Source organism: Chiloscyllium plagiosum, chromosome 32, assembly GCF_004010195.1.
Source record: "Chiloscyllium plagiosum isolate BGI_BamShark_2017 chromosome 32, ASM401019v2, whole genome shotgun sequence".
In the NCBI taxonomy this organism is placed as follows: domain Eukaryota; kingdom Metazoa; phylum Chordata; class Chondrichthyes; order Orectolobiformes; family Hemiscylliidae; genus Chiloscyllium; species Chiloscyllium plagiosum.
The window spans coordinates 33,626,915-33,641,694 of NC_057741.1; the positions used below are offsets into that span (position 1 = coordinate 33,626,915).

Sequence of the window (14,780 nt, forward strand, 5' to 3'; positions counted from 1 at the left end):
ATGGTCACAGAAATCTGAGGGTTCGTACATTAGGTTTACCTCACATGAGGATCAATGATCAGCACAACATCGTGGGCTGAAGGGCCTGTTCTGTGCTGTACTGTTCTATGTTCTAACATTTAGCAGTGAACTACGTAAGAAGACTTCTCAAATGGTAAGCAAAGCTTTATCAGTGAGGTAGGTTTTAAGAGTGTTTTAAATGATGTGAGAGAGGGAGAGAAATCTGACCGGTTTAAGGAAAGAATTTCAGCGTTTCAATGGTGGTGGAGCAATAAAATTGGTGATGCATGAAAGTAAAATCAAGATCTTAGAGTGTTGTAGAGCTGGTACATGTTACATGATCGAGAAGAGGGGAAACCACAGAAATGAGACTATAATCCAATAGAAAACAGGAATAGAATTAGACTGTTTAGCCACTCAAGCCTGATACACCATAGCTGATCTGACATTCCTCACATCCACTTTCCTGCCCTTTATGTATATTCCTTGATTTCCTGAACTGATCAAGAATCTATCTGTCTCAGTCGTAAATAATACAAGGACTCTGCTCCTACAGCTCTCTGTGGTGGGAAGTTTCAAGATTCATTATTCTCTAAGAGAAGAAACTCATCCTCATCTCAATCTTAAAATGATGCACCTTAATTTTGAGATTATGCCTTCTCATCCTAGACTCTCCCATGAGGGGAAACATCCACTCAGTATTTACACTGTCAAATCCCTGTAAAATTCTGTATGTTTAAATGATATCACCTCTCATGTAGATGTGAAAATCTATGAGGCACAACAGCGCCTCTTCTTCCTCAGGCAGCTTAGGAAATTCAGCATGTCCATAAGGACCCTCACCAACTTTTACAGATGCGTTCTATCTGGGTGCATAACAACCTGGTATGACACCTGCTTGTCCCAGGACTGTAAGAAACTACAAAAAGTTGTATGCACAGCCCAGACCATCACGAAAGCCAACCTCCCATGCATGGACTCCACTTATACTTCTCATTGCCGTGGAAAGGCTGCCAACATCATAAACCCCTCCCACCCCAGTAATGTTCTCTTCTGTCAGTCAGAAGGTACAAAAGCTCGAACATGCACCAACAGGTTCAAGAACAGTTTCTCTTCCGCTGATATTCAATTGCTGAATAGGCCTGACTTCAAATAATGAAGATCTTGCTTTGCACATCTCCTGTGCAGCCATAACCTTGTGTGCCTTGCTCTGTTTAAGCACACTATGATTTGTATATCCCTGTTTGCTATGATCTGATGTCCTGTTCGCAGAACAAAGCTTTTCACTGTATTTTGTTACATGTGACTGCAATAAATCAAATTTAAAATCCCTTTCTTCTAAATTCCAATGAGTAGAGTTGCAACCTATTTAATCTTTGAAGGGTAAGAACATTAAAATCAATGTACTTTCAAGACCAGGAGCAAATGTAGATCAGTGAGTGTGAAGTGTTGCATAATTTTCTCCAGCTAGTTTGTTCAGACTGCAGTGTGTAACAGAACAGCGTGATTCCATAGGCTTGAGTTTGGATATGAGCCAATGTACACGTGTTTGGAGTTGTTCAGAGGAAAGAGTGTGTCCACATTACTGATGCAAATAAAAGCAAACACAGTCGTCTTCCTTACTCTCAATTCTGCTTGGTCAGGGTGGCCTGAACTGAAAGAATTCCGTCTGGATGAATTCTGAATATACTATTTCTAAAGCTAATTCAGTTAATAAATCAACTAGCTAATGCAAGGTGTGTCATATTTCCTCAGTTGAATTGAATTGGAGATTTGCAACAAGCTAAAGGAACCTTTGTGTGAAAGCCTTGATATTATGGTCTCGAATAGCATCCAGATCATTGATGTAGCATATAGTTCCCAGTCATTTCACTAGGTTACACTTTTGAAGGTGCACACTCCCAGTTCAGAGGAATCTGAAAAATTCAGTAGTGTGAATGTGACATGTTGTTATGCTGCTGTATTTTCTTGGGTAAAACTGCCTTCTGTGATTGCATTTAAATTCGCTAAAATATTCTTTCTGCCATGCTGAGTACCTAACGCATTTTCCATTTGACATAAACAAAGATTACATTTGTTTTTGTTTCACTAATCATATAGTTGTAGTTTTTGTGTTTTTTTTACCATGTTTTGTGTGTCTCATTTTGCTTTTCTTTTGTTCCTTTTGTTTTTTTTCCCCACCCATTTCATCTCATTCTGCATTCGTTGATGCAGCTAGGGTAATCATTTCAACAGCCTGAATGAAGTCCCAGGTCTCCAGGTATGCTATAGAATAAAAGTGCAATCTATAAACCTTTTGTCAGTGGGCCATATTATTTATTGAATGATTTTGGATGCAACATTGATTTCTCTCTTGCAAAGTTGTTCACTGATTTCTGTACTTTCTAGTGAGTTTATATTGTTCTCCATGTCTTACCCAAAATTTTACAAGTTTATGCTTTTTTTTTAGCTCACCTGTGCTTCTTGCCAAATTATTTCCCCGACCGTAAAAATACATCATTCCTTTCTGCCTCATGTACTTAATGTAGTCCCCTTAAATGGAATAGAATTGTTTTGTTTTTGCTTTTTCCATATATTATTACTGTGTCCTGTCTCAGACCGCTGTGCATTGACATTGTTTGCACAGCCAATTATATTTTATTCAGGGCGTTTCCCAAAGGTTAGTAGAATGGAATTTCATTCTTTGGTCCAACCAAATAATCTTCAGACTTGCTATTCCAGAGCACTGCTTGCCCATCTTACATGTTCTCTTTCCATAAACCTGAGCTAATCCAAAACATTGTGGGGCGATATTTAACTTACACCGAGTAATGTTCATCCATGTTTACAATCAACTGATCTATGCTCTTCCTACTACCTGTAATTTCTTATAGCCTCACAATGCTGTGTGGTATTTCTGAATAAAGAGAAAAGCTATCAAAGCTTTTCATCCTGAATTCATCAGGACAAATGACAGAATGTCAAATTTCCAAAGGAGCAACAATTTAGATTGCATGAGACAGGAGTGCTCATTGGTTGACAGGTTGACTCTGGTCGAGTCATTGTGATGTGAAGGGCACTATTGCCTGCATGTTTTGTTTAATTATCAAAGCGGCACAATGGGTAGATTTATGTTTATTCTTGCAGAGCACAAGAATTTGTATAGCTTTGAACAAGTGTAAGCAGCCACAGTATAAACCCGGACTAATTGTACTAAATTGGATGTTAAGGTAATTATTGGTACATTCAAAATTGTTAAAGACATTCTGTCCTTAAACTCTGACATTTTTGTCTCTGTCTTGATCAGTGCAAGATGAACTTCAGCGTTTCTCATTTTTCAGGAGTGCACAAGTTCTGTACACCCAGGTGACCCTGTGATAATTGCACTATTCTATTTCACTAATTTAGAGCATCCCTGATTTGAGTTGCTTCACTACGTTTTCTATTTTTTTAGCTGCCTAGGCCGAAGCTTTGAAATCCTCTCCCCCATCTTCTCAATCATTCTTGTTATTTTCCTAAATTGACCTATTTCAATTTTGTTGAAATGTAAGGAAAAACCAACATTTATACCATATAAGATGCTGTTTGGTTCATAACTGGGCTATGATAAGGAGAAGCATTACTACAGCGAATGCACCAGTTGGAAGGTAACTGACAATTCAATGCCAAGCTTCTTTTCCCTTTTGTCTTGGTATTCTTGTGAATTATTCTGATCAATGTAAAAACAACTACCAAACAACTATTCAAGAAACTTCTTAAAATCTAGCTCTGTCACAAAGCTTTTAATGATCAGCCCTACGTGGCTGTGTGTCATTTTTGATTTATAATTTTCCTCGAACATTCCACTATGTTACAGATGATGAAAATGCAGCCATTCATACAGCCAGTTCACTCACATGCAGTCGAATTAGTATATGCACAAACATAAAATTGGTGTAAATCAGTATAAACAGTCAAAGGAAAATGAAAACATTGAGGCCCTATCAATGTATTTCTTCTTTAAATATGATAACTTTTGATTTTCAACTATTTTAACATCAACTCTACCCATCAGGAGGACTCAGTACTTATTATACAAAAATAAAAGTACTTAGATAAGATAAAGAAGGACAAAAGGGAAGTATGAAGACAGTGTTGATCAGACAGGATATTGCTCTGTTGGAAATAAGAGGTGTCCTTGCGGGAGAAAGAACAGGTTCCATTTCTTAGAGTTGAGAATCAAAATCATGCTACTTCTTTCTTTCACTATATGGAGACATAAATAGAGAAACAAAACTGCAGAGAAATCACATAAATGTGGAAGACCAATGGACTGGTGATACTGGGGACTTTTGGGTACAGGCTAGATACCTTACAACCTGAGTTAAAAAAAGCCAGCTGAAAGAAGTAATTGTTGGATGGTGAGGGAGACTGAGGTTAAAGTGAAACAAAAACAAGTATGCATGATGAATGTCAGATGAATTCCTCAAATGATTTTATTTTCACTATCTGTGGTTGTCACCTGGTTGTGTTTTGGATTTAGATTGATCAGGATTACAGGAGGCTAGACTATTGAAAGCATTGCCTTTTACAGGACATTGCCACCTCGTTATCTAGAAAATAAGATTGACATGAAGCTTTTAAATAGTGCTATCTCCCAGTTGTTGTTGTAGTTATGTGGTCTTACATCACTGCTGATGTAGATTATCTTATTTATGTATTAATATGACCGTGTTGCATGACACCTCCCTCTGACTGCATTGAGTACATTGTTTACATGATTCTACAGTAAGAACCATGTTAACTACATTAGTCTGAGAATTGAAGTGGAGAAACAAATAACACTAGAAAAAAAGAGAATATGAATACGGAATTGCAGGGATCCTAAACATTTTCTGCCAACATATGAATTGTAACTCGGTAGTAAAAGGTGCACATAGAGGGTGACGGGGGACAGAGCCATCAGAGGTGCAGCTTAGTGTATACAGTCATGACAGAGTTGACCTAGCAGTTTTCAACATTGACTCCAAACCCCATGAAGTCTCATGGCATCATGTTAAAGTTGAGCTTGGAGTTCTTCCACTGAAGAATCACAGACTCTTTTTGGAAAACGGCTGACATTCAGTTCAACTTTCCTCAAAGTCCCTCATTTCCTGACATTATTGCAACCTTCTTCCAAACATGGATTAAAAGTGCTGAGTTCTAGAGATAAGGTGAGATTGTCTGCCCTTGACAGGCAATCACGTGACTGCCTGTGACATTAAGTAGCCTTAGCAAAATTGGAGTCAATGACAATCGGAGAAAACTATCTACTGGTTGGAGTCATGCCTGACATGAAAGAAGATGGTTGTTGTTAAAGGTCAATCTGTCAAACTCAATGAAACTGTATCATGAGTGCAGAGCATTGCATCACCATTGATTAATTTGTGATGTCAAATTGGTCGCAGTCTTTACAGCTAAACACACAACCATCTCCAGAAGTCTTTTGATAGTCATGATAAAGAGAAGATGGCACCAACTCTTTTTTGGTTAAGAAGCAATTCTTTTATATATCAACTATCTCAACACAGTGGAGACTGGATCAGAAACTTTCCTTATCTTTATTCCTCAGTTGCCTTGACAAAAATATGTTGCTAGTCTGGATTATGTCAAGTAAATACAAAATATTTAAAGCTGCGTCAACAATTTTTGAAAGCAATAATTATTCTCTATGCAAGTGTGAACAATTTGAGCCTAAAAGATGGAAAATGATATTCATGAGAATGCACTCCCATAACAGTCATACCATACTTTATTAAACAAAATCAAAATCAAGTGTTTAGACCAACTTATGCATAATCATGGAAGTAAAGATTCTACTTGCAAAAATATTCAACAAATAACTGTACTGTTTTAATTCTAGTGAGCGAATGAAACAGTTGAAATATTTTGGACAAATATCCTTTGAAATGATGTCTGAAATGTCTGCATCAATCTCTGAGGATATGAAAGGTTTACAGTGATAACATTTGAAGCATTGCTGATGGCTCACAACGAGTTTATAGATAAGACCTTCACAGCCTTCTCTCTGGGTGACAACCAGTGGCTAAGTCATGTGAATTTGTTAGCAGGCTATGCTAGATAGTAAGCTGTTTTGGCCCTGGTGATTGAGGGGTATAACGTCAAGGCACAACAATCTGGATGTTTTATTTAAGAGCATAGTTTACAGCTATGTTTGTGGAAAGTTTTATATTTCATGCATCTTTTAAGACATATTGATTGTCAATACATTTACAATTTTTGTTACCATCTTCAGTTTTCTACATATCATACAAAGCACTTCTGTTAAAGCAGCACTCAAGAGCTGCATTTATCTAATGCTCCAGAGTAATCACATTCTATGAGAACAAATATTTGTTCTTCAGAAAATTGAATTATTCTCTCTACATAGTCATTTTATCATTATAAAATAACTTCAGAAGTAATTAAAAAGGTCGGCTGAATGCCAGTTTTGAATAGTGGATAGAAAATGGAAGCAGTCCTTGGATTAAAGTTGAGCTTGGAGTTCTTCTATTGAAGAGCCACACACTCCTCTTGGAAAATAGCTTAAGTGGCACTTGCACTATTTATTTTCAAGATTTCCATTAAACTTTCTGCTGATATCATTGATGGTCTTGGGCATCCTCTGTGGAAACCCATTCTCATGATTCATAACAAATGTTTCAAGCGTGAGTGCCATCGAGTCATACAGGCCTACTGCTCAGGAAAAGACCCTTCAGGCCATCATGTCTACATTGGTCAGACTTAACCACTTAGCTGCTTTAATCCTATTTTCTGATACTTGGCCCATAGCCTTGCATGCTTTGACATCACAAGTGCACATGTAAATCCTTCTTAAAGGTTATAAGAATTTTGTTTAAATATGAAGATGAACATGAGCCATTCAGTTGTCACTGCCATATGTCACAAACAAAGATTTTAATGAATGTGGTTGTCAAGTTTGGGATTCCATTACCTGAAATTTTGATTCAAGTTAAGGGAGATGTGGTAGGCAAAGTGGCTGCATTCCCAGTGTCTTGGATTGATGCTGTGTGTGAATCTAACAGATGGCCAAGTTTCTTTGTCATGAATGCTTCACAGTTTAGAGTCACCAGGTACCCCTGTTAAGAATATCTTTACAATATATCTACTATTTATTGAAGGTGAGTGTATTTATTTTTTTCTGGCTGATGGAACAACTGTAAAGGAAAATACTAGTTTTACATAGCCTTCTTCATGATAACAAAGCAGGATTGGAATTTTTAAAACCAATTCCACGGATCTGGGCATAGCAGAATTGGCCAGCATTTATTGCCCATTTCTAATTGTTTTTCAGAAGGCTGTGGTGAGCTCCTTTCTACTTGAACTACTGCAGTTTATGTAGTAGGGTCACACACACTGCTCAAAGCAAAGGAATTCCTGGACTTTGATTCAGTGACACTAAAAGAATAGCGACCTAATTCTAAGTCAGAATGGTATGTAGCTTGCAGGTGGTCACGTTTTCATGCATCAGGTGCCTTTGTCCTTCTAGGAGTAAGATGCCACAAGTTTGGAAGATCGAGTTGAAATAGCCTTCCTGCATCAATTGCAGTGAAATTGACCAGAAAATAATGTGTCTGGATTCAAATGTTTGTAATTAATATTAGTGTTAAAAAGGACTGAAGAAATTCTTGAGACTTAACATATTTGTTAGACTAATGTCCCATGTCATTTTAAAAGAGATATTAATTTGTTTTGATTGTCCAGAATTTCCTAAATTCTAGAACCATTACTATACAAATTTCATGCCATTGTTCATGCAAGAATAAATAGTAAACAGGAAGCTATTTGCCAGTTAGGAGTAGGGCAAATACTGGAATCTATTGTTAAGAACCTGATAATTGGGCAATTGGAAAATCAATAATTTAGCAAAGTCAACACAGTTTTGTAAAAAGAGAAAAGTTTGACAAATGTAATAGAGATTTGGATGCAGTAACTCGTAGGGTAGATAAGTGGAGCCAGTGAATACAGTGTCATTGAGTTTCCAGTAGGCACTCAGTAACGGGTCAATAACAGGTCACACAGGAGCTTGCAATACAAAATTAAATCTCCTGGGATTGAGTGTAGTACACCAGTATGGATAAAGAGTATCTGATGTAGGTTTGCTTACTGAGCTAGAAGGTTCATTTTCAGACATTTCGTCACCATACTAAGTACCATCTTCAGTGAGCCCTCGTCTGGAGCTTCGTCCGAAGGCTATCTGAAGATGTTACCTAGTATGGTGACAAAACGTCTGAAAATGAACCTTCCAGTTCAGCGAGCAAACCTACATCCAGAACCTCAACCTGAGCTACAAGTCTTCTCAAAACTCGCGGATAAAGAGTATTGACTGAGAAAAAGATGGAATAGATGGGTCATTTTCATGTTGGCAGGGTATAGCTAATGAACTGCCACGAGGATCAGAACTTTACAATCATATCAATGATTCAGGGAACTGAGTACAATGTATCAAAGTTTGCTGATGAGATTAAGAAGTTTGTTCAGTTGAATGATCAGTTGGATGATTTGGGAAAAAAAATGGCAGATGGTCTGTTATGTAGGAAAGTATGAAATTATCCATCATTACAGGAAGAAATGAAAAACATAATTTGTAAATGCTAGTATTAAGAGGGATTTGATGGTCCTGTACAGGAAACTGAGAACATGATATAAATATGCTGGTATTTATTGGAAGACAAATAGAATATTTGTCTTATTTAGAAAGGAGTTTGAAAAAAATGAGTAAGCAATTCATATACTACAGTGGTTCAAGAAGGCAGCTCACCACCACCTTTTCAAGGGCACCTATAGATGGATAATGAATGTTGGCCCAGCTGGAGATGCCTATGTCCCATGAATGAATAAAAGCAAGATATGAAAATTCAGTGGGAAAGTGTTGATGGTCTTTCCTTTTTTTTATAATTTTCATGGAATGTGGGAATCACTGAATCAAGTGGGTCAGGAGTCATCTGCAGGCCAGATCAGAAAGCAGATTACGTTCCCCAAATTTTACGAGTGAGTCATATTTATGTCTGCAACTTTTAGCAGTGGTTACATTGTTGTCATTAAGCTTGCATTCTTATTCCAGTATTTTTATTGATTTCCAATTTCATTTTCTGTTGTGATGGGTTTCAAGTGCATGTCCCGAGAGCGTTAGCCTGTTGCTTTGGAGTACTAATTCGATGATCTTTTCACTACACCTTTGTTGTCCCATTCAAGAGTAGAGCAGGCTCTTGGTGACTTAAGAGCTGTTGCTATTCCTAATTTATATGTTCATTTTCATGAACAACCAGACTTCCAACATACACATTTTTCAATACAAAATAACTTCACAGAGACTTCAGCACAAGATCTTGGCTGACAGTCCAGCTCTATACAGGGCTGTACTGCACAGTCAGAGGCAGCATCGCTAAGATTAAACATTAAACCAAGGCCCTGGTTGCCTCTTCAGGTTGACATTTAAGTGTTGAGAAAACATTCACTGTATCATGGCCAATATTTATCCTTAAACAGACATCACTGAAAGAAAAACAAATTATCTAGTCATTTACTGCCACATTTCCTACATGACAACAGTACTTCATAAGTTGCTTCATTGCCTGTAAAGCCCTATATAAATGCAGATCTTCAATACTCCTTGCCTTTTATCTTGCCAAGCATCCATTTTTCTACCTGTCTGTTTTCAATTATAACACAATCTCTATTAACTCTGAGAAGCATTTAATGGATATAATATTGCATTTGGTATAATTAAAAGATTAATCATACTGTAGTCTAAATAGCATTTCTATTGAACCATTCTTACATAGGTTTAGTTTTCCATTGCAGAACACACACTGACTTTCATCAAAAAGTCTATTCTGATTTGGCTATTAAATTACGTTAATGATCATTTCCCAGAATATTAAGTAATTGCTCCTTTTATAGGTCTTTATACAAGTATGTAAAGGCCCATTACAAAAAGAATTACTAGATCTCTGAAGAACTGAAAGGACTTTTTTCATTGCCATATGTCTTTATATCTGGCTCAGTCTATTGATCACGATGGAATGTTAGAAAAATGCAAACCAAGGGATTTAGATTGCCTTAAAAAATAACCAGGGAAGGGTGATTTAATTAAAGTGTGTAAGATACTGAATAGTCATGATATGGTGGATGTGGAAAGGACATTTCCTCATGCGGAAAGAAGGGTTTGAATGGGTACATGGAATTTAAAATGTGAACTGATCAGTCATGATCCTTTTTAATGGCAGAGACAGCTTGAGGGGCTGACTGGTTTAATTCTGCTCATTTGTTTGCTTCATGGCAAATCTGATGAAACTAAAAAGGAAACAAAAACGAATGTGGAATGAAAGGCTAAAATATGATGAGTTCAGGATATGCTTTCTGAGACCACTCCATGTAGTGTCAGTATTCTGCAGTGCGATTTGGTAAGGAGTTGCAGACATCTGACCTACTGACAGTGAAGGAAGAGTGGTTCAGTTCCAAATAGAATAGTGTGAGACTTGGAAGTGGTGCTATTCCTATGCCCTTGTCCTTCTAGTTAGCTGAGCTTATGTGTTTGTACAGTGTTATCGAAGGAGCACTGGCAATGTACTTGTGGTGCATCTGATATATGGTGCACAGTGCTGCCAATGTGCACTCATGGTAGAGGGAGGAGTTGTTCCAGGTGGTAGATATGATGCTGATTAAGCAGGCTGCATTTTGATGGTGTTCAACTTTAAATCCTGTTTCAACTGTATTCATCCTGACAAGTAGAGAGTATTTTATCACACTCATAAAATGTGCCTTATAGTTGGTGCAAAGACTTTTAGGAACTCAGAGGTGAATTACTTGCCTCAGAGCACACAAGTTATGGCTTTTTTCTTGTAACAACAGTATATATGGGGCAGGTTCCGTTAATTTTCTGGTCATTGGTGACCCTAAGTTCATGTTGACAAAGCATTCAATTATAGTAATACCTGTCAACCATCTCATACTGCATATGATGTAAACAAGAATTCAAGTTCGGATTAATTGAACAAAAGAAGCATATAAACTATAGAATCTCAGTTCAGGAAATTAATTAATAAAAATCCTAGCAAGCTGCATTTCACAGTAGCAAATTATTGCAGTGCAAAATATCAGAAATATAGAAATACAGAGATGTATAGCGTGGAACCGCTGACTCTTCAGACCAACTTGTCCATGCCAACCAGATATCCTCAATTATTCTAGTCCCATTTGCCAGCACTTGGCCCATAACTCTCTAAACTCTTCCTTTTCATATACCGTCCAAATGCCATTTAAATGTTGCAATTGTATCAGCCACCACACATTCTCTGGCAGCTCGCCCTCTATGTGAAAAGGTTGCTCCTTAGGTCCTTTTAAATCTTTCCCCTCTCTCCTCAGACCTATGCCTGCTGTTATGGACTCCCCACCCAGGAGAAAAGACTTTGTCAATTCACGTCCTATCCACGTCCCTCATGATTTTATAAACCTCTATAAGGTCACCCCTCAGCATCCGACGGTCCAGAGAAAATAGTTCCAGTCTATTCAGCCTCTCCTGTCACTCGAACTCTCCAATCCTAGAAAGATCCTTGTAAATCATTTCTGAACCCTTTCAAGTTTTTTTCAATAGCAAGGAGACCAGAATTGCTTATGCCTTAAATATTATTGATTGGTTGAATGGGTGTATTCAGTTGTTACCATTACCTCTCATGTATGTCTTGACAACGTTGCTAGACTTTCATAAAACAAAGAACTGCGGATGCTGAAAATCTGAAACAAAATTTGAGTACAGTGAAAACTTCTTCAGACCTAGTTCCAGTTGTGAAGAGTCACTGGTCTGAAAACATTAACACTGTTTCGGTCTCCACAGATACTGAGTTTCTCCAGCACTTTCTATTTTTGTTAGATTGTCAGCTTGGAAATGAAAATGGTCACACTCACGTTTTGATCTTGCTGAGCAGTCACTGGCTATAAGGTTTTCTTCCATCTTCATTACACAATGACTGACTCAATCATAAGACTCAAAGTGTAAATGACTTAATACTTTTCTGAACAAATTTTGTTTGTCTTGTGAAGACGTGTAAGAGAGGCACAAAGGAAATTGGGAAAGAAGAAGGCACAAGGGTTTGGAAAGTACAGTTTTTTCTGCATGAGGAGAAATATCGTTGGATAAAATTATTGAAATTCTTTTAGTGGTTTTTATTTCATAAGCTAAAGCTCTGTGTTTCTTGACATAGATGGTTTTTTAAAAGGACAAAGCAAATAGATTGAAGGTTGAGAAGTTATAGAGGAATGTGGCAACAAAGTAGCAGAGGAACCAGAGTTTAAGTAATCACTTGTGGGCAACTTGTCCAGAGTAAAGTGATCCCAGATGCTTCCTTGAATACTCTTCTTAATCTTTCTTCATGAGGTAGCTTCCAAAAGCTCAATGGCAAGGGTTGCACCGTCATGAAAGCAAAGTTGCTGAGAATTCAGTAGACCACCACAAATTTGGATACACTGGTGAATACTGGGGGATTTCTTCTTTTTGATCTGAGTGCTGAAACCATTATTCATGACATTGATCATTTGAGTCATGATTTTCCAAGGAGCTGTATGGCACTCATTCTTGATGAATTGTCAATAATGGTTTGGTATAGTGACCTCTATCATCCTAAAGCTAGCTTCTGTTTTTCTCCAGTGAATCAAAGACAGCAGGTATGCCCAAACTGGTGCAGGATGAATATGTCTTGGCTACTGTCAGGATTACAGGCATTTGTCAAGAGAATATTTTTGGTCACACAGCAGCTTGACATTAATGGGTTAGTAATCTTTGTAGATTACATGTCCCTCTGAACATGTGGGTCTTGGAGAGACACATGGTCTGTTGACTGCACCCTCCAGGAGCACTGAACACTATCCTTTCTCTCATATTCAACAGCAAAAGGTTAGTCAACAGCTCTCACTTGAATGTTCAATGGTAAACCCTGTATATAATGCTGGGTGTGTGGGATTGTTGTAGTGGTAGTAAAGCAGTAGGAGAATCATTGAGGAAGGGGAGGGTACAGCTAACTAAACCTATGTTCAACAGCAAGTGATTAAGAAAGGGCATTACCAAATCTATAATATACTGGAGACACAAATGATTTAGTGGTTGTGGATAATAGGTGAAAAGTGCTATGGTTATTTGGAAGTGGGAAAAAAAATTCAGTTGTGTGCAGTAACACTTATGGATATGCAGAAGAAAAAAGAAAAAAAATGGGCCTGTGGTGTCTGAAATGGCAGATCAGAAGTTCGCAACTGTTTGATGGTGGCATCCCTTTTGCACGTTTCTGGTGCAGATGTGACACACTTGTATGACCGTGCCCGTACTGTCAGGGGTGAAGCTATGGTGGCCAAAAGCAGTCTCCCCAACATTTTTTGCATTTCAACCATTTTCTCACTAGCACCACGATAGTGCTAAATTTCACATCGGAGGACTGACAATTTGATGATGTGAAAGTCTGTTTTCGCTCAATATAGCTAAACATGGTCCCTGTGAGAATGAAGAAAAAAAATTGAACACTCCGTTTGAATGAGTTCTTTAGCGGTTGAGTTTAAGACATTGTGACAGTTATTCAGTGCCTGTCCACCTTGTGAACTAATCACAAGTGTCATGTGGTATAGAAAGCGTTGCTGAATTCTAAATACATTACACCCACAGACTTTCTATTGACAGAAAGCCTGTTACTTATTTGAAGAATCTTAGTAAGCTTGTCAGGTCAGACTTGTCTCCGTAAATTCATGCTGACCCCTCTTACTGCACCACACCAACCTCTGTTTCTTAATCTGCTCTTCCAGGATAGCTTCTAGCTCTTTACCCATGTAAGATATAAGGTCTGTCACTTCTTGAGGCACAAGTGTAACTCTTTATGAAAAAATGCAGTTCTATTGGTTGATTTCCAATCCCCAGGTACTAGTCCTCATCTTACTCAAATTAATTTCCTCTAAATTCTTTCGCCTACTGATCTCATCTAAAAATCTATCTCTTTTTGTAGCTCCTCCAGCCATTCAAATGCAGCTTCTGTTCCAAATGACTCCTTTGTTACATGATATAACCTTCCCTTTGTGTTTTGAATGACCATACCCATTTTAGTAATGTTGCTGGGAAAATAAAAGGTATGTGACATTTCTTTTTCCTTTTTGTTTTCATTTTTTACTTTCACTTTGGCCACGTTATTAACCTAATTAACCTTGTTCTTACTTTCTCTTGGTCCCCCAATGGTGTATGTGAATCTCAACTTTCAACTTCAAGACTTGTGTACTCATTCCCTGCATGGCCTTCGTTGTACCTTAGAACCTCAGGACAGTACTGTCCCTTATTAATATCTTCCGTATGTTAGATACTAGTTCTGTTTCTTGTGTGTCATATCACAATCACAACCCTGTCTTTTAAATCACTTGTTATGCAGTAAGAATATCCCCAAAGTATGTTAACAGGCACAATTTGAGCTGAGCTACATCAATAGATAAAAGAATTGGGTACAAAAATTGTTTCCAGAAATGATTTCAGAAACTCTGAGAGTCAGAGACATATAGGCAGAGAACTAATGAGTTTCCATACCACATCACTTGCAATCTCAAAATCTGCAATGCTAAAATTGAATGTTCCTACTTTGCTCAGTCTCTTTCCCAACATGAGCCTAACATTTAACTCCACTAAAATGTCACCATTGTTCCCATTCTGTCTTTTTTTTACAAACTCCTGGGTGTTTTATTAGTATTATGGTCAAGAGTATCCTGTTCACTCTTGATTCCTTGACTGACTGTTCTGTGTG

At 37.7% G+C, this 14,780-nt stretch overlaps 1 protein-coding gene across 6 annotated transcripts in view; it reads left to right on the forward strand.

Moving 5' to 3' along the window:
• Window positions 1–14,780, forward strand: part of ccser1 (coiled-coil serine-rich protein 1) — a 1,299,391-nt gene that overhangs the window by 1,140,884 nt on the left and 143,727 nt on the right. The window contains exon 12 of one of the 6 annotated variants that reach the window (XM_043674397.1): window positions 2,215–2,260. The exons of the other annotated variants lie outside the window; for them this stretch is intronic. Coding sequence (XP_043530332.1) covers window positions 2,215–2,223 — 9 coding nt within the window. The 3' untranslated portion in view covers window positions 2,224–2,260. The remainder of the gene's footprint in view (window positions 1–2,214; window positions 2,261–14,780) is intronic. 6 annotated transcript variants of the gene reach the window in all.